The sequence below is a fragment of the Electrona antarctica genome, assembly GCF_951216825.1.
Source record: "Electrona antarctica genome assembly, chromosome: 5".
Classification (NCBI taxonomy): domain Eukaryota; kingdom Metazoa; phylum Chordata; class Actinopteri; order Myctophiformes; family Myctophidae; genus Electrona; species Electrona antarctica.
This window is the reverse complement of record NC_136810.1, coordinates 7,449,260-7,469,226: the sequence shown is the minus strand read 5'-3', so window position 1 is coordinate 7,469,226 and position 19,967 is coordinate 7,449,260. Positions and strand designations below refer to the sequence as shown.

The window sequence follows — 19,967 nt, the reverse complement described above, 5'->3', positions numbered from 1 at the left end:
TCATCAGACTCATCACAGTGTGTGTGAGATGAAAGCACTCACTGCAGTATTCCTATGTAGCTGTGTGCAGCCTGAGGTGTGTCTCTGCACCAGTCTGTCTTGAAGCCCATCAGGAGAACATTAGGCCTGATGCGGCCCAAACCTGCCCCCTGGTGGCACACAAAACAATTACAGGAGAGGAGAGTCAAGGGAAAGGAGAGGAGATAGAGATTCAAGAGAGGAGAGCAGAGGAGAGGAGAGTGGTTAGTCCCTTAATTCGAATAATGAAGACTAGACCAGTCTAAAATAGAATAAAACCTAGGTCAAACTCTGACCTGTAGCAGAATGTGAACACCAGATCTCAGATCATTGGTCACAACACCTCGATAGAACGACTTGACCCGTCTCTGGTTCAGCCAGGTCACGTGACTGTTGCTGCTCGCCTCCTCCACATCCGATGGCAACTGGCCACCCTGAACAATGAAATACAGTACAATGAAACACCCTGCCTGAACAACGAAATACAGTACAATGAAACACCCTGCCTGAACAATGAAATACAGTACAATGAAACACCCTGCCTGAACAACGAAATACAGTAGCCTACAATACACCCTGAACAATGAAATACAGTACAATACAAATTTACGAAAATTACGATTATTCCATCGTTATCATCCGAACTAAGGCATCTGTCAGCGGAAACATCTGCTTGGGGTGTGTTCGTTGCCTTCTTCTCTAATGAGGCTGTAGTTCTTGTTTGATCGATTAGGTAAACGTCTCTTCCATTTGTGTGTGTGTATGTGTGTGTGTGTGTGTGTGTGTGTGTGTGTGTGTGTGTGTGTGTGTGTGTGTGTGTGCGTGCGTGCGTGCGCGTGTGTGTGTGTGTGTGTGTGTGTGTGTGTGTGTGTGTGTGTGTGTGTGTGTGTGTGTGTGTGTGTGTGTGTGTGTGTGTGTGTGTGTGTGTGTGTGTGTGTGTGTGTGTTGTGCTGAGCTCACAGTCACTACATTGCCACACATCATGAGACTCTGTCCTTTGGTGAAGGAGTTTACAAAGTCCACCAGAGCGGGTCGGCTGCTGGGTGGGCCCGTCATCACCAGGCACTGGGGTCTGAAAAGACAAGTTCAAATGACACTCACAGCAAATACCTCAAATTGTACTGTATATAGGCTACCGGTAGTTAGTAAAAGAGTAAATGTAGTTAGTTATGTTACAACTGCTAACCCACCAGTGCATCCACGGCAACGCCCTCCCCCTTACCTCAAGGAACTTGTCACCCTTCAATCCTCAACCTGCTCCCTCCGCTCATCAAACACCAACCTCCTCAAACCCATAAAGACTAACCTACGCACCATGGGTGACCGGGCCTTCTGCTCCGTCGCCCCCGAACTGTGGAACGCTCTCCCCACCCACCTGAGATCCCCACAGTCGGTCGACACTTTTAAGAGAGGACTAAAAATGTTCCTTTTTACCAAAGCATTTGTATAGCCTTGCCCTTATGTTTTAAATGTTCCTGTTCTATTAGACGTTTTTAATGGTGTGTTTATTTTTTTTATTTTGCTTTTATTCATTTGCTGTAGCACTTTGAGATTCTGACGAATATAAAGTGCGTTATAAATAAAATAATAATTATTATTTTACTTTTAGGTAAAGTCTCACCGGTAGTTCTTGATGTGGTCTTCCACCTGGTTGAGACCTACGCAGTAGGAAAGTGCCAGGTTGTAGGAGCCGGCCTGGACAGATGAGCCCCAGTTCACAGCTAATAATGGATGAGAGACAGAAGACAGGTTGTAGAAGACAGGTTGTAGGAGCCGGCCTGGACAGATGAGCCCCAGTTCACAGCTAATAATGGATGAGAGACAGAAGACAGGTTGTAGAAGACAGGTTGTAGGAGCCGGCCTGGACCGATGAGCCCCAGTTCACAGCTAATAATGGATGAGAGACAAAAGACAGGTTGTAGAAGACAGGTTGTAGGAGCCAGCCTGGACAGATGAGCCCCAGTTCACAGCTAATAATGGATGAGAGACAGAAGAACACTTCATAGCATACTGTACAACAATAACAACAACGATGATCACAACTCATATGAACCTCTGTACTGTTTCCTGGATACCCAAAAGAAATAAATCCAGTTCCATCAACTGTTTCATTTACTACCATTTGCTAGTACAGGGAAAACATGCACATGTACATGTTACACTTTTTTACTCGCTGTTTGCTTTTTCTTATACTCTTTACCATACCAGACAGTGGCCTTGTGGTTAGAGTGTCTGCCCTGAAACTGGGAGGTCTGGGTTCGATCCCCGGCCGGGTCATACCAAAGACTGTAAAAATGGGACCCAATGCCTCCCTGCTTGGCACTCAGCATCAATGGGTTGGATTGGGGGTCAAATCAACTAATGATTCCTGAGCGCGGCGCACGCTGCGTCTCACCGCTCCAAGAGATGGGTCAAATGCGGAGAACAAATTTCACTGCGGTAACGTCTGTGACTAATCGTACGACTTTGACTTTGACTTTATTCTATCCCTGTGTTTGATGTTGATGACTGTTATGCTGCATTGCTCATTGTCTGAAGGAAGCCAAACAAAAATACGTTTTACTCGTACCTGTACACAAGATGTAACAATAAAGTTCAACCTTGAAACTTGCTTTACGGTATATATACTTAGGCTACATTATTTTGTAATTTTACGATGACACGTGTAACAGATGTAGAATGATCTGGGATGGTGTGAGAGCCCTCATATGTTTTGTCAATGTGATTGTTGTTTGTTGTCATTGTTTGTGCCTGAGGATCCTCGGAAACCAGATGATGCCTCTCAAGAGGATTATCGTACAATAGAAGATTTAAATAAATAAGAAGTAAGTAGCGACTCACCGCTCACCCAAACACATCTCTGTTTTTACCAACCACCGTTGGTCACCTTATCACCTTATCACCTTATCAACTAAACCTGGAGTATATAGGTCTTTAGTATCGGGCTCAATTGGGTAGTCGGATTATTGGGACGTTGGAGGAGCCCCTGTTTCGGCAGCATGGGGCAGCTTCGACCCCCCCAGCCATGAAGCACCACTGGACATGACACTAGAGTATGTCGCAGGATCTTAACCCCAATCCAAGCCTTGATTCTGAGTGCCAAGCAGAGAGGCATTGAGCCGTTTTATAGTGTTTGGTAATGACTCAGCAGGGGATTGAAGTTGAACAGCGACGTCCTATTCCGTCACTAACCACAAGGCCACTGCACTGATGGTCTATTAACCAACCAATATCTGATCAGACTTTTCTGAGCATTTTGACTTGTCTCCTAGCAACACGGTGGCTAGCTTTTGTGATGTTGGTGCGGCAAATATGCACTTCACAGCCTCACTGTGTGTGTGTGTGTGCGTGCACGTGTGTGTGTGCGTGCACGTGCGTGCGTGCGTGCGTGCGTGCGTGCGTGCGTGCGTGCGTGCGTGCGTGTTACCTGGTCTCATATAAAGGACATATCCCAACAGGAAGAGAACAATGCCCATGGCGATGAGTGCCGCCCACCAGGTCAGGAGGAACATGATCACCACAGACACCACAGCTCCTAGCAACGATGCCCACTTACTGTAGAACCTGAAGGACGGACGCCAGCCTGGAGGAATACACCACATACACACACATATACTTTATGTAGACAAATTACAATTTACAATTTAGGCATAGGCCTATACTGTAGCAGACGCTCTTAACCCAAAATTTTAAAAATGTCTTCGAACTCCTGACAGTTTTCTGAAAAACCTTATGTTTCTGTATCAGTGGTTCTCAAAAAAGGCACATTTTCACGATTTTTCAAAAATAGCAGACATACAAGTTCACAGCGCGCCACTCGGTGGCGCGCTATGAGCTTGTAGATCTGCTATTTTTCAATAGCTAAAGTATAACATAATGTTTAAACACCAAAAGGGGTTCCCGTACAGAATGGGTTAATCCAGAGAGATTTACAGTAATCAGGAACAATACAAGGTAATACATCAAATACATAGAAATACAGTAGTCATCAAGAATCAAAAGCAAGCTAAGAGCCTAATATCTGTGCAGTGAAGCTATAAGTATACATTATAGAGTGATATAATGTGCTACGTCTACATAAAATGCTAACTTATAAATCTAATAAAATGCTAAATTATAAATTAAATTTGCCTTTGCATACACCTGTAAGGTCATCGAGGCTAGTGAAAGTGCCATGGCAAGTGCTATGGGCCAAGATGGAGTCTGAAGAGGTGGGTTTTCAGATTACGGCGGAAGATTGGGAGTGAGTCTGCAGTTCTGCTTGGAGGCCAGAAGGGCGTTTTTAGTGAATGTTCTGCCAGCTTCCCTGTGTTGGCTGATCTGAGCGTGCGTGGGGGCTCGAATGTTATCGGTGCTTATAAGCGCTGCATGGTCGATCATCTGTTAAATTCTGCACAGTGTGTGGTATACCTGGAGAGTTGGTGATGGAAGCGTGGAAGCAGCTGAAGTTAATGAGAGCGTAGGAGCACAGGAAGAAGTTGGAGATGATGGGCGCGATGGTGTTCAACTCCGCTAGGAGGAAAGGGAGAGGATTTAAGCACAAAAAGAACACCGTCTTCGTCTGTCAGCTACAGTGGTGTTATGGAACATTAATTATATTATCCCATTTTGGGCGGGAACCCCTTTTGGTGTTAGCATTATGTTATGCTTTAGCTATTAAAAAATCACACCCGTGTGAACTGAGTGGTGCAGTGACGTCACACACTAACCATAGCAACCGTGCTCATCTGTACGTGGCCCCACGTACAGGTACACACATACACAGATACAGACAAAGCTGGTTGTTGGAGTGGTTTGCACCTCTCAAAAATAGCAGAAAATAGCGCTACGAGCTTGTAGGTCTGTTATTTTTGAAAAATCGAAGAACGACTGACATAGAAACATAGCTTTTTCAGAAAACTGTCAGGATGGAGAAGACATTTTTAGAATCTGATCTCAGGTCAAAATGGGTTAAAGTAGTGTCTGAGTCAGTCTCTGGCTGTGTTAGTAAACAAACCACTGCTCCTCTGCCAGCAGACCTGGGTGAGGTGCTGGAGGCAAAAGGAAACCAAATTGAACAATAAAAGGCAGCCTCCACACACTCAAAGAAAGCTGTGCAAAAATCTGATTTCTTTTTTCTGTTTCCACTTTTTGAGTGGTGTAAACCACTCCTACAACTGGCTTTTGTGTGCAGAAAAAAATGAGCATGGTTGCTATGTTCAAAATAATTTCTGACGTAATTAAATCACACCCGGGTGAACTGGATGACCGTAGCAACCATGCTCATTTCTTCTTGCTGATCATGCTATATAAAACCTTACACCACTCAGTTCACACGGGTGTGATTTTTTACAATACCTGGGGTCATAGACCTTATATAAGGTCTATAATCAAAAGCTTGCTATCATTTTATTTTTTTAAAGACAGATTTTTGAGTGTGCAGGGGCTGCCTTTTAATGTTCATTTTCTGAGTTAAATTAACTCTTTTTTACAGTGTAGATTAGGGTCCCAGAGATGAACATTTTATCACATTTGTTGGGGTTTGTGGCCTAAACCAGTGGTTCTCAACCTGTTGGTCGGGACACCTGGGGAAAATAAGCCCACTACTTAATAACCAATAAACAATACAATACTATAGAAAACTATTAGCCAAATTGTCTAATTATATAAGAAAGAGGCATTGCGAGGCGTTGTGAGCTTGTAGATCTGCTATTTTCACAATATTTCTCTGTGGAACCGTAAATGTAATGCCTCAACAACTAATTCCAAGTGCTTATCAGGGTCTGAAAAGGTTGAGAACCACTGGCCTATAAGCCACCAGATGGTTCAAACGAGAGGTACTACATCTGAGCTGTCCATCATGCAGCCTCACCTATCAGGACGAAACACACAGCGATGATGTACGTCAGGAGATAGCCTCTGATTGGCTCGTCGTTCTTGCCATAACCTTTCCCAAAGAAGCCAATGAGGGGGTAGAGTTTGTCCTTACACAGACACTGCGGAGATGTGGAGGAAGAGAGCTGAGCCAGAGCGAGGACAGCTGCACACACTTTGGTTCACTGCAAATAACCGCATGTCTGTAATAGTGCTTAGATAGTATAATGTATGCAGTAAAGCACTATTTCTGGTGCGAGGCCTGCAGTGCTATAGAAGAACTCCAGCAATAGCATGCAAGTTGTCTCTGCCGACAGTGGAAAAACCGACACATTATTAATGGGTCTGTTATTGACCCATTAAGACCGGGAAAGCATCTGTGTCATTTTAGGTTTTAGCTAGACTGTAGCAATAGGTACGATTTTTCAGAAAACTCTTTTATTTAGATTTAGAGCAGTAGAGCCCATGTAGGCTATATATACAAGCTGACTTTGTGCCACGCTGCGAGCTTGATCTGCTATTTATGAAAATAGTTGTTTGTTTGGGGGTCCTTGGCATGAAAAGGTGTGAAAACTATTGATTTAGAAGAGATTTGTAGACTTAGCCTTAGGTCTTAATGGGTTAATAATATCAAAGACAGTGCGTGCATATGTGTGTGTGTGTGTGTGTGTGTATGCGTGCGTGCGTGCGTGCGTGCGTGCGTGCGTGCGTGCGTGCGTGCGTGTACCTGGAACACCTTGGGAGCAGACACCAGACAGGCCAAAGCAGAGGACAGTGTTGCACCAAAGATACCAGCTGTGATCAGTGGAGCGAACCCTGACACCATGCTCATCGCCTGCGGACAGAGAGAGGAGAGGAGTGACATTTGCTGACTTTATAATTGTTGATATTCCTGTTCGCTTTGGCCACTATAAAGTCTAAAGTATAATAAATAACCCACTGAGCATTCTTTGGTCTAATAGACGTCTAATATTCGTCTAAAGGGCCGTCTAAAAATGCGATAAAAACGGCTAAAAATGAAAGTTTTTTAGACGTCTATTCTTAGATTAGACGTTGATTAGCGGTTGATTAGACTATATATAGACCGTCTATATATAGACATTTAAACAACCGCTAATCAACGTCTAATCTAAGAATAGACGTCTAAAAAACTTTCATTTTTAGCCGTTTTTATCGCATTTTTAGACGCACGTCTAATAGCCGGCTATTGCTCAGTGGGAAAGGTCTATTCATACTCCAGTTTTAGGTGATGAGGTGACCACCTTATCGGTGGTCACCTCATCACCTAAAACAGGAGCATGAATGGTCCTAAAGGGCCCGATTCAATAAGCTGTTTACACCCATATATTTTGGGTATGAAGGAATTTTCCAAACTTCCCACGTTAGTAGTCTAGAAAAAGGCATTCTAATGACATACAGCAAGCTTTGGTCCCATGTAAGTCTGCATCTGAGCAGACTTGAGAAAGACCGGCCCTCTGCTCAATTAACAGACAAAAAATGATTACTGAATCAGACTACTACTAACGTGGGAAGTTTGGAAAATGTGTTTACACCAAAGATATGGGTGTAAACAGCTCAGTGAATCGGGCGCTATAAAAGTCTTTAAAATTGTGCTAAGCATTTCCACATTAGACTGACCTGGTAGTAGTTGCTGAGGCCGTGGTGACATGTGTTATTGTTGATACACTCAGTGAAGTCCCATCCATGATGACAAGCTATACCAACACAGCCATTTAGGCTGGATGTGGAGATGGTGTCGTTCACCAGGCCGGAGGCATCGCGCACAACACACGCACCTGGTAGGAGAATCAATCACACACACGCAAATGTGTAGCTGATCTACACGGTCCTGAGCTTGTAGATCAGCTATTTTCAACACGCAACCAAGTGTAAAATCAGCCATTACGACACCATTAAGACCCGCTAAAATACATCTTATAGGCCTAGTAGACTAAATCAACTATAGATTTAGTCAACTAAAATCGTATTATATTTAGTCAACTAAAACTAAAACTTTTTAGATTACTAAATATGATTAAAACTAAATTAAATTTGATTCAAAAGACTATGAGAAATCAACACTGATTTCAGGAGTGGACAAACTGGACATACAGTATACAGTACACGCACGCACGGCGCACGCACGCACGCACGCACGCACGCACGCACGCACGCACACAGACGCACACACACACACACACACACACACACACATACCAATGGTAGCAGCGATAATGAGGTACGACAGTGTGGTCCAGAAGATAGCCATCAGTGTTCCTCTGGGGATAGCAATGGCAGGGTCCTGAAACCAGAGGAGGAGAGGAATACTGGACAAGTTGTCTTCACTTTCTGACATGGCGGGGTGAGTTGTCTGTACTTTCCTCTGTGGCAAGTTGGGCGAGTTGGTAAAGGGAAAGGACGGACAGCTCACCCCGAAAGTCCAGACAACTCACCCCGGTGAGTTGTCTTCACTTTCTGACATGGCGGGGTGAGTTGTCTGTACTTTCTGCTGTGGCAAGTTGGGCGAGTTGGTAAAGGGAAAGGACGGACAGCTCACCCCGAAAGTCCAGACAACTCACCCCGGTGAGTTGTCTTCACTTTCTGACATGGCGGGGTGAGTTTCCGTGGCACCCATTACAGTAATTCAATTTCAGATCTAACTATCGGTTCCTACAGACGTGCGCAGTCACGCGCTAATTATTTATTTATTTAACAGTAAAATCCAGTGAAACACTGTTGTAAGTAAGGAGTAGAGCGTCTCAGAACTACTCTGCCGGCACTGGGCGTGCCATCCGGCGCGTGGAGGGACTAGGCACTGTGGGTTGACTCCTGGCTGGGCACCTACGTCTCACCAGGTCCTCTCCTGCTCTCACCAGGAGTACAATCAGGACCTGTGCGTTGCACCAGATTCCAGCACCAGACACTTAATTCGGGAGTGGTGGATTCTGCAGGCTCCACCAGCAGGGGAACGGTGGTGCCGCAGGCTCCACTTGCCGCTTGAATGGCCCTCCTAAAGGCCTCACGTGGGTTTTTTGGGCGTCCTCCTCACGGCGAACACAGGCTGGGACGCTAACCCAAACTGCTTACCCGGTTGCCGTCTACATTCCGGCTGCCAACCATCTATCGGGTGGTCACCAGACTATTCCCAGTTGTCACATAGTCTATTCCTATGAGTCACTATAAATAGAAACTAAGAACTAAAAAAACATCGCTTGGATGCACCTGGGACGTATCCTCAGTGATGTATCCCAAGGTCATCGGGGTTTCGGGTCTTCAAACATCATACCCCTCACTCGGGTGACCCAGCCGGGGTGATCAAGTCCCGACTTACTGCAGGATCCTTACTTACTATAGAACCCAACCAATGCCAGATTCCTGGGTCAGATGCTACACCCTCAGATGGTCCCTAACGGACCAAGCAGTGGAGGTCAGCAACAACAATACGGGCCAGACAGTGGCCTTGTGGTTAGAGTGTCCGCCCTGAAACTGGGAGGTCGGGGTTCGATCCCCGGCCGGGTCATACCAAAGACTGTAAAAATGGGACCCAATGCCTCCCTGCTTGGCACTCAGCATCAATGGGTTGGATTGCGGGTCAAATCAACTAATAATTCCCGAACGCGGCGCACGCTGCGGCTCACCGTTCCAAGAGATGGGTCAAATGCGGAGAACAAATTTCACTGCGGTAACGTCTGTGACTAATCGTACGACTTTGACTTTGACTTTGAACAGAATCACTGGAATTGGGAAGGGATTTTTTTTTAAAGAAAATCTCAAAAGAGAGTTAGAGATGACGTACCTTCAGATCTCCAGAGATGTTGGCTCCTGCCAGGATGCCGGTGGCAGAGGGGAAGAAAATTGAGAACATGCCAAAGAAACTGCCCTCGGGACCACGCCAGCTGGGCACAAAGTTGGCAGCAAAGATGTCCGCTGTATGTATAGGGGAGGGAAGTGATCGTTTGACCAGGGAGCAACGGCAACACTCTCACAATGTCATACAAAAGGATCAAATAATATAAACTGTAATTTCACCTCAGGGATCAATTCATTGGAATCTTCAATATGATTTTAGTGTTGATAGAGCTCAATAGATGGAACATATGGACGTGAAGAAAACCTTGTTGCGATTAAAATATATATTCTTTGATCAAACTGTCACCTTTGAGTTAAGGTTTTCAATTGCCGGCTCTGAGAAAAGGTTTTACAAGACCTGGGGCCCGTTTATGACATTCTACCACAACACACAAACTGCATAGTGTGCCGTGCCTATGCCTCGGCCAACGCCAAACCACAACAGAAACAAAATCTGCTCTGCTATGAAAAATCTGCTTTTTTTGTATTATTTTTATTTTTTGTAATTATGTATGCATGTATTTTTGTGTATATGTGTATATAGATTTATTTATTTATTTTATTTCCTCCAGACTGTTTTTCCGACTATCCTTGGGATTATGGGTGGGGGGAGGGTGGGATAGGGGATTGAGTTTTATTTTTATATTTTATATGTCTGTTTAATACTTGCCCCTGGGCTACTGTTACAAAAACCTGAATAAAAAGATTTTGAAAAGAAACTGTCACCTTTGTAGCCGAAGAATCCTTTGGCTTGTTTCTGAGGTGAGGCGGGCATGATGGTTCCAACGACGTAGTTGACAAACGAAACAATGATGACAAGAAAGAACAGAACCTGAGCCTAGACAGGAGAAGACAAAGTACAAAACACAAAGAATTTTACAAAGTACAAAATACGGTTACAGAGGGTGCACAGCACACCGCTCCAAGCCAACGGATTAACCCATTAAGACCCGAGGCTGAGGATTCTACAAAAACCTTCTAAATCAGTAGCTCTCACACCTTTTCGTAATAAAAAAATCACACCCGTGTGAACTGAGTGGTGCAAGGTCTTATATAGCCTGATCAGCTGTGGTCTGACGTAATGTCAGTGACCATAGTAACCATGCTCATTCTTTTGGGCCCCACGTACAGGTACACACAAACACGGATACAAACAAAGCTGGTTGTTGGAGTGGTTTGCAGCACTCAAAAAAAAAGTTTGAACATAGAAGATGTACAAGTTCGTAACGCGACACAAAGTGATGCGCTGTGAGCTTGTAGATCTGCTATTTTTGAATAACCGACGTTAAAATCTAAGCTGACACAGATGCTTTCCCGGTTTTAATGGGTAACACTGAAACATCAAGGAGTACAGGGCTTCACACTCGTATAGCTGCCGTTGACAATATATAGCTGCCGTTGCCAATATATAGCTGCTGTTGCCAATATATATCTGCCGTTGCCAATATATAGCTGCTGTTGCCAATATATAGCTGCTGTGCTGTTGCCAATATATAGCTGCCGTTGCCAATATATAGCTGCTGTTGCCAATATATATCTGCCGTTGCCAATATATAGCTGCTGTTGCCAATATATAGCTGCCGTTGCCAATATATAGCTGCCGTTGCCAATATATAGCTGCCGTTGCCAATATATAGCTGCCGTTGCCAATATATAGCTGCCGTTGCCAATATATAGCTGCCGTTGCCAATATATAGCTGCTGTTGCCAATATATAGCTGCTGTGCTGTTGCCAATATATAGCTGCCGTTGACAATATATAGCTGCTGTTGCCAATATATATCTGCCGTTGCCAATATATAGCTGCTGTTGCCAATATATAGCTGCCGTTGCCAATATATAGCTGCCGTTGCCAATATATAGCTGCTGTTGCCAATATATAGCTGCCGTTGCCAATATATAGCTGCCGTTGCCAATATATAGCTGCTGTTGCCAATATATAGCTGCTGTTGCCAATATATAGCTGCTGTTGCCAATATATAGCTGCTGTTGCCAATATATAGCTGCTGTTGCCAATATATAGCTGCCGTTGCCAATATATAGCTGCTGTTGCCAATATATAGCTGCCGTTGCCAATATATAGCTGCCGTTGCCAATATATAGCTGCTGTTGCCAATATATAGCTGCTGTTGCCAATAGCTGCTGTTGCCAATATATAGCTGCTGTTGCCAATAGCTGCTGTTGCCAATATATAGCTGCTGTTGCCAATATATAGCTGCCTTTGCCAATATATAGCTGCTGTTGCCAATATATAGCTGCCGTTGCCAATATATAGCTGCCGTTGCCAATATATAGCTGCCGTTGCCAATATATAGCTGCCGTTGCCAATATATAGCTGCTGTTGCCAATATATAGCTGCTGTTGCCAATAGCTGCCGTTGCCAATATATAGCTGCCGTTGCCAATATATAGCTGCTGTTGCCAATATATAGCTGCTGTTGCCAATAGCTGCTGTTGCCAATATATAGCTGCCTTTGCCAATATATAGCTGCTGTTGCCAATATATAGCTGCCGTTGCCAATATATAGCTGCCGTTGCCAATATATAGCTGCCGTTGCCAATATATAGCTGCCGTTGCCAATATATAGCTGCCCGTTGCCAATATATAGCTGCCGTTGCCAATATATAGCTGCTGTTGCCAATATATAGCTGCCGTTGCCAATATATAGCTGCCGTTGCCAATATATAGCTGCCGTTGCCAATATATAGCTGCCGTTGCCAATATATAGCTGCTGTTGCCAATATATAGCTGCTGTTGCCAATAGCTGCCGTTGCCAATATATAGCTGCCGTTGCCAATAAATGGCTGCCGTTGCCAATATATAGCTGCTGTTGCCAATATATAGCTGCTGTTGCCAATAGCTGCTGTTGCCAATATATAGCAGACAGACAGACAGACAGACAGACAGACAGACAGACAGCCAGACAGACAGACAGACATCTGTCGACAGACATTAGCTGCTGCTGTGCACCAGCTAATGGGGATCCTAATAAAACTCTAAAAACTCATTAGAACTTTTCTCATCACAAGAAGTTAGCAATCTTCTTACATAAGTCTCTTGTGATTGGTTCGGCTAACCTTTGACTCCCATTCCATGCCAGCCAATGAGATGGCCAGCAGACATGTGACGGTGATGACACCGATGATGCGGATGTCATTGAGTGGGTCCACTATGGAAGCTCCATTCTCCTGAGGCAGAGACAAAGAGAGAAGGCGTATGGCCTCCATTAATGCAATTTACAATTTAGGCATTACATTTATAAGCTTTGCAAGGTAAACACAAGGTAATACATCAAATGCACGTATGCACTAGAATCATAGGTAAACCAAAAACCATAGCTCTGGTCCATAGCTCTAATCGCTTCATGAAGGTATTAGAGCTATGGACCAGAGCTACATTGAAATACACACGATCGAGGATGCCAGGTCTAGAGATGACATGGCATCTGTCTACAAACCTTGTAATCTAAATTGCTGTACAATTTAGCCTTGCAAGGTCGACAAGGCAAGACCTTTACTGTATCAACTGCGTGCCAACCCTGAGGTGAGCCCTTTTCAAAGTTCAAATGAACTTTGAAAGTGCTTCGGCAAGTGCTACTTACGGGCTAAGGTGGAGGTGACTCTGCAGTTAACTGCAATGGGGAGTTGCTTCCACAGTTTTGGAGCCAGATTAACAAACTGCATACTAAATAAACATGCGCATCAGTGTAACTGTAAGTAAAGTTTCTCTCACACACACAAACACACTACTCTCCTCACCTGCATGAGGGCCTGTACGGTCTCAGCGAAGCCCACAGTGTTAGGGTTAGGGTTAGGGTTAGGGTTAGGGTTAGGGTCTCACCTGCATGAGGGCCTGTACGGTCTCAGCAAAGCCCACAGTGTGCATGGCCACTGTGGGTTAGGGTTAGGGTTAGGGTTAGGGTTAGGGTTAGGGTTAGGGTTAGGGTTAGGGTTAGGGTTAGGGTTAGGGTTAGGGTCTCACCTGCATGAGGGCCTGTACGGTCTCAGCGAAGCCCACAGTGTGCATGGCCACTGCCACAGCGTTGGCAAAGGCAAAGATCAGACCAATGGAACCGCCCAGCTCTGGACCCAAACTACGACTGATCAGGAAATATGTCCCACCTGAACACAAGTCAACAGAGTGTGACTGTGTGTGTGTGTGTGTGTGTGTGTGTGTGTGTGTGTGTGTGTGTGTGTGTGTGTGTGTGTGTGTGTGTGTGTGTGTGTGTGTGTGCGCGCGCGCGCACGCGCGTGTGCATGCGTGTGTGCGTGCGCGCGCGTGTGCTCGTGTGTGTGTGTTAGATGCTGCTCCAAGTGAGCAATTTGGGGATCAGTGATCAATGACACTTTGACATGGAGTCTGGAGGACCCTGGGATCAAACCGAGGTCCTTCCGATTCCCTCAGAATCAAACCATAAGACGCCTGGGGGCGAGAAGCGACCTCGACCTCTTGAGTGTACATGTTTTGATGAGGTCAGATCAACATATGGAATGTCAGAACAGGTCAGCTCCATATATGGAGATCTAAGGGTGTCAGCGGTGGCAGTGTCTTGAGTGTACAGGGTTTGATGAGGGCACATGGGTAGGGCCGGGCCTTAATTTTCGGGCCTGTTGAGAACTCTAGTTTTTGCCGGCTGCCGGGCACGGCTGCACAAATAACTTTAGGGCGGCCCGTCTAGAGTTTAAATGGACAGGTATAGGTCAGAATGGAGACATCGAAGAGGAAGGATGGATGGGGAAGGATCAACATATGGAATGTCAGAACAGCTAGGTTCTGACATATATCCATATATCCGTCTGTGCAATAAAAATCACACCTGTGTGAACTGAGTGGTGCAACTCCCCTCTCCAACCTCCCCCTGTTCTCTCTCTGTTTATGGCACAACAGCGCCACTTTTGCCCCTACTGGTACTCATAGTAACATTACATAGTCACATACATAGGTTAACACGGACATTGCTGTTCCTTGGAGTGGTTGCACCACTCAAAAATACAGTTCAGTTCAGTGTGCAGTGGCCACAGGCTTAGCTCTTATTCAGCAGTCTAATTGCTGCCAGATAGAAGCTGTTCATGGTGTTGGTCTGGAGGCCACTAGCTCCTGAGTCCTGAGCCACTGCTGTGCTGCCCTGCAGTCCATTAACTGCTGCTGTGTACTGACCTCCTTTCACCTTGCCATTGGTAGCAATGGCAGAGGTAGAGAGACCCGTGATCCCTGTGATGCAAGAGGACAACAGAATGATCGCCCAGGTGAGACCTGAGGGGGGGAGAGAGAGAGAGAGAGAGAGAGAGGATGACGGTTATATACTGCGTCAAAAACGAATGTCAAAATAAAACTCCCATAAGTCCAACAGAAACCATGGTAACAATAGAGTGGCCAAATTACATTATCTATCTATATATATCTGACAGATTGTTCCACCAAGAAAAATATATTTACCGGTACGCTGAAAATTAAACCCAGCACCTGTTTTGCTGCAAACTCTCCATATGTGACCCATTGTGTAATTTTAACCTGCACCTTGGGGCAGCATTCTGGTCAATGACAATTACCACTATACGTTTCACTATTCTTCTGATCCGTTCTCTACGTTATGTTGCAGACTGACGACAGGAATGATGACAGTATCATGTTATTATGCATGCACACATCCATCTAATAATGTAAATGATGTAACACACAGTATTAGGGTTGTCCCAATACGAACACGTGATCGGAAATCGGGGGCGATCATGCCATTTTCAAATGATCGGAATCGGATTGGGAGCTAAAAACGTGATCGGGACATCCCTATATCGAGGGATATCATATATACCTATATCATATTAATCAATATCAATATCATATTAATATCATGATATTAGACGTGTTATTAATAAAATAAAATATTAAAATCGGATCCGGAAAAAACGGTGTCGGCAGATACTCAAAATCAAATGATCAGAATCGGATTGGGAGCAAAGAAACGTGATTGGGACATCCCTCCCTACACAGTACTCCATGTAATAATGTACACAAATGTACATGGTGTACACACAGTACATGTACTACATGTAATAATGTACACAAATGTACATGATGTACACACAGTACATGTACTCCATGTAATAAAGTAAATGATGTAACACAGTACCTATACCAGCCTGAGCAGTGATCCAGGGCAGTCTCAGGTACAAGATCACACCCCAGATGTTCAACATGCAGCGGATCTACACAACAGAACAGACAGCAACGTGAGACATTATTGATCTACTACACAACAGACACACAGCAACGTGAGACATTATTGATCTACACAACAGACACACGACAGCAACGTGAGACATTATTGATTCATTAGCAATTAAACCAATGACGTTTCAACTTCATGCAACATGTTAATCGAACTAATTGATTTAATTTATTATTTTTCTACTTTTTTTTAAGCAGAAATGAGCAGATCAGCGATTTCTGTACCAAACGTACAAAAGTTTAGTTGATTTAAAAATAATCTATTGGATGTTTTTTGGGTGTAAATACTGTGGCTAAAAATAGCAGATATACAAGCTCACAGCGTATCATTTTGTGCCCAGCTGCGAGCTTGTACATCTGCAATTTTGAAACAATTTCTACAAAATCTTGAAAGTATTGGAACAGTTGAAATAAGTAAATCTTCTCTTCTGGGGTCTATATGGCACAAAACAGATAGAGGGTCCGTCGCCAAATACATCTCATTTTGGGGTTCCTAGCCATGAAAAGGTTTGATAACCGCTTTTGATTGATTTGATTGAAATATGTATTAACAGTTTGCAGAATTACAGTACATTTCAAGCACAAACTCAATACAAAGACTGTTAACTGTGAGTGGATCACCCAATTAAGCATTACACTTGTTTACAAGAGGGTCCACCATGTTCAATTCATCAAAACATTTAGAGACGTACAAATAGACACTTCTATATAGTCAAAGAACAGAACAGGAATTCATCATAAAGGAGGTAAAAAGGGAAAAGAAACATATACAGTGGGAGGAAAAAGGGGGGGGGGAGGGCGGTATACAGTATGTTACCATGACTCCCTGCACCCAGCCAAACCGAGGAGGTTCAGACGGTGGACCATCCTCTTCGTCCTCGTCTTCATCCTCGTTATCAGAGGGGTCTTCTTCTATGGTATGTCTGGCTGCAGTCTCTTCATACAGAGGAGGAGGGCTGGAGTCCTCCTGAAACATGACGGACAACCTCGATGGCATTCGGTACAAAGACTTTTGTTTTCAACCATGCTTCATGGGGGTGAACATTGAGAGGGACCTGACCTGGGACTGCCATGTCACTCCAGTGCAGTCATAAAAAAGGCCTTAATTTTTGGTCAAACATGTAGCTTGTTTGTCCTGAGGGCACATATCCTTTAACTACCTATTCTTCTTTTTTTTGTTCTTTTTTGTCTTGTTCCTGTTAACTGTATTGTCCTGTCTGTCTTTGTTCTTGTTTTTGTTTTATGTTGTGTTTGTTTGTTTTTGTTTTGTTTTCTTGTTTTTTCCCTTCTGTTGTTTGCTTTGTTGTATTATTTTACCTATGAAAGCCATTTATTTGTTAGAAGGGTAGGCACAATAAGCTTAGGCTTCAGCCTACACCTTTTTGGTCAATGTTTCTTTTTCAAAAAAAGCAGGCACTGTATTAATTTGTTTTTAATGACCAAAATAAATAAACTGAACTGAACTGAACTTCTTCTTTTTTTACATTTTCAAAAAACAAACACATATTGAATGTTTAAAAAAATTAAATAAAAATAGCCTATCTACAAGCTCACAATACACTAGCCTGGCTAATAAGCCAGACCGAATCAGCCGTTGGCAAAAAAAAAATTGCCTGCCCGCGACAGTGTTGTGTGATATTAGTCTGGCTTATTAGCCAGGCTAACACTACACCACGATGTATAGATCTGCTACCTCATACATTTTTGAAAATGTATATGAAAATATATTGACGTAATTGAAGTGGTTAAACATTTAATTAGCTTTTAATTATTATCAGCATGCAGACAAACACTTGAAAATTGTGACAAGCATGGATCAATACTCCTGATTCATTGTACACTGTCAGCTGCATACATGTATTAGGGCTACACAGTCTCTTGTTCTTGTAACTGAAGTCACTTAGATAAAAAAAAACATTACTTATTTCAACCACGGAACAGCCAGGATGCCACTTAAACCTCATATGCTTGAATGGAGTCCCTCATAGTCAGGGGATATTAATACAATCTGGGAATACATTTCTTACTAAGAATTTTCTTCACCAATGTGTTTGTAAAGGTGTCTACTAACATATCCCACATTGGTTTATATTCAACCACCCTAGGGGAATTTTTGACAGATGCTGAAAGTTGGGGTACCATATAACCATTATAAGGCAAAATGTTCTAAATGTCATTATTTAGAACATTAATTTATTTATTATCATTCAAGGAGTGTTTTTCGTGCAAAACTAATGCTTGGAATGGATTCAGATTGATGAAAACCCCCTAGTTTGACACGTCACATGCTATTTAAAGCATAATGAAATTTAGAACATTTTACCATATAGGCCTATTGGCTGTTGATGGTACCCTAACTTTCAGCAGCTTTCAAAAATTCCCCTAGGGTGGTTGAATATAAACCAATGTGGGATACGTTAGTAGACACCTTTACAAACACATTGGTGAAGAAAATTCTTGGTAAGAAATGTATTCCCAAATTAGACTGATTTTATGTTTTCTGTTATTGTGGAGAACGTTTTAGCAGAAAATAGCATTTTGTCGATCTGCTATTTTCTGCGAAAGCTTTCCTCGCAATACGGGTTAAAGAAGTGGTTCATTTGAACTTTGAAAAGGGCTCACCTCAGGGTTGGCACGCAGCTGATACAGTGAAGGTCTGAAGCGTCTCCGGCGGCCCCAAACCGCCGTGTTGGCGTAGAAGTCATAGTGTGGCGGAGTGTCCAACGTGTCGTAGCCCACCGAACCACTGAGCCTTCCATGGTTGTCATTATAGTGGTGATAATAATCGGGTTGGCTGAGGTTCTCGTGGGTTTGGAAAGAAGACAGCTTTATGCCCTCGTTGGTGACCGGTAACTCCATTCAGAATCACAAGTAACCTTCTTTGTCTTTAGTAAGAAAATTACATATGCAAGAAACTTATGTTTTTAGTAAGGACAGAAAATTGAGGAAACAGAAAGTCAGTCGAAGTTGACTAGTAGGCCTACATTTTAAACAGAAAGAAAGTAAAAGCATATTTTTGAAATCATTATGATATAATATACTTAAAACACAGTGAGTCAGTCAGCAATGAGTTTGACATGAAATTAGTGACCCTTTCCGTGTGCATTCATTGGTTTTTATACATGACCTTAACCAAGGCAGGAAGAGCCTCGGGCTAAACATGAGTAACTCAATATTCTAACCTGACTAATCACAAGACTCACCTTATCACCTTATGGATCAGCCAGTTAGACCATACACTCCGAGAGTCCTATATGTGTATGTCCCATGATTATTAGGGGTGCTCTGATCAGGTTCTTTGTGTTCGATTCCGATCACCAATGTTTTCTCACATTGGCCAGATACCGACTTTGTGCTCTCATATTTCCCAAATTATTACCAGTAAGACGCACTGAGGGCGTGCATGACGCATCTGCCTGGGTGACGGCAGACTGCTGGGTGAGCGCTGGCGCTTTGGCATGGGGGGTCAGATCAACATATGGAATGAATTCTGTACTGGCCATATATGGAGAGTGTCTTGAGTGTACAGGGTTTGATGAGGTCAGATCAACATATGAAATGTCAGAACAGGTCAGCTCCATATATGGAGATCTAAGGGTGGCAGCGGGGGAAGTGTCTTGAGTATACAGGGTTTGATGAGGGCCCAGGTAGGGCTGGGCCTTAATTTCCGGGCCTGTTGAGAACTCTAGTTTTCTCCGGCTGCCGGTGGCCCCGTCTAGAGTCTTAATATTGATGACACCAGGGATCTCCGTCTCTGTTGATGTCACGTTATGTCATGTGATGTCACGAGGCATGACCATATATGGAGGCGTGGGGTGGCGGATGGACTGACAGGAAATGCACATTTTCATAGTAAACTACACTACACTACATTAATTGTTAAAAGTGCACCGTGTGGAGGGGAGGGGATGTCTGGGCATGAAGCAATATTATACTAGCCCATATATGTGATTGACTTTTACATAAATGGCTGATCGATCAAGTCAGGGCCCTGATGAAGACCTAAACATGTTGGATCAA

General features: G+C 43.7%; 1 protein-coding gene across 1 annotated transcript in view; it reads right to left on the bottom strand.

Moving 5' to 3' along the window:
- Window positions 1-18,806, bottom strand: part of slc12a3 (solute carrier family 12 member 3) — a gene marked incomplete at its 5' end in the record, with an annotated part of 28,423 nt that extends 9,617 nt beyond the window's left edge. Inside the window, 18 exons of the mRNA XM_079501283.1 lie at window positions 43-149; window positions 315-452; window positions 979-1,090; window positions 1,640-1,739; window positions 3,446-3,601; window positions 4,429-4,530; window positions 5,870-5,993; window positions 6,599-6,706; window positions 7,510-7,667; window positions 8,089-8,173; window positions 9,668-9,798; window positions 10,447-10,558; window positions 12,797-12,907; window positions 13,701-13,840; window positions 14,877-14,972; window positions 15,850-15,925; window positions 16,765-16,914; window positions 18,570-18,806. Of these exons, the coding sequence (XP_079357409.1) occupies window positions 43-149; window positions 315-452; window positions 979-1,090; window positions 1,640-1,739; window positions 3,446-3,601; window positions 4,429-4,530; window positions 5,870-5,993; window positions 6,599-6,706; window positions 7,510-7,667; window positions 8,089-8,173; window positions 9,668-9,798; window positions 10,447-10,558; window positions 12,797-12,907; window positions 13,701-13,840; window positions 14,877-14,972; window positions 15,850-15,925; window positions 16,765-16,914; window positions 18,570-18,806 (2,243 nt within the window). The remainder of the gene's footprint in view (window positions 1-42; window positions 150-314; window positions 453-978; window positions 1,091-1,639; window positions 1,740-3,445; window positions 3,602-4,428; window positions 4,531-5,869; window positions 5,994-6,598; window positions 6,707-7,509; window positions 7,668-8,088; window positions 8,174-9,667; window positions 9,799-10,446; window positions 10,559-12,796; window positions 12,908-13,700; window positions 13,841-14,876; window positions 14,973-15,849; window positions 15,926-16,764; window positions 16,915-18,569) is intronic.
- Window positions 18,807-19,967: the final 1,161 nt, after the last annotated feature.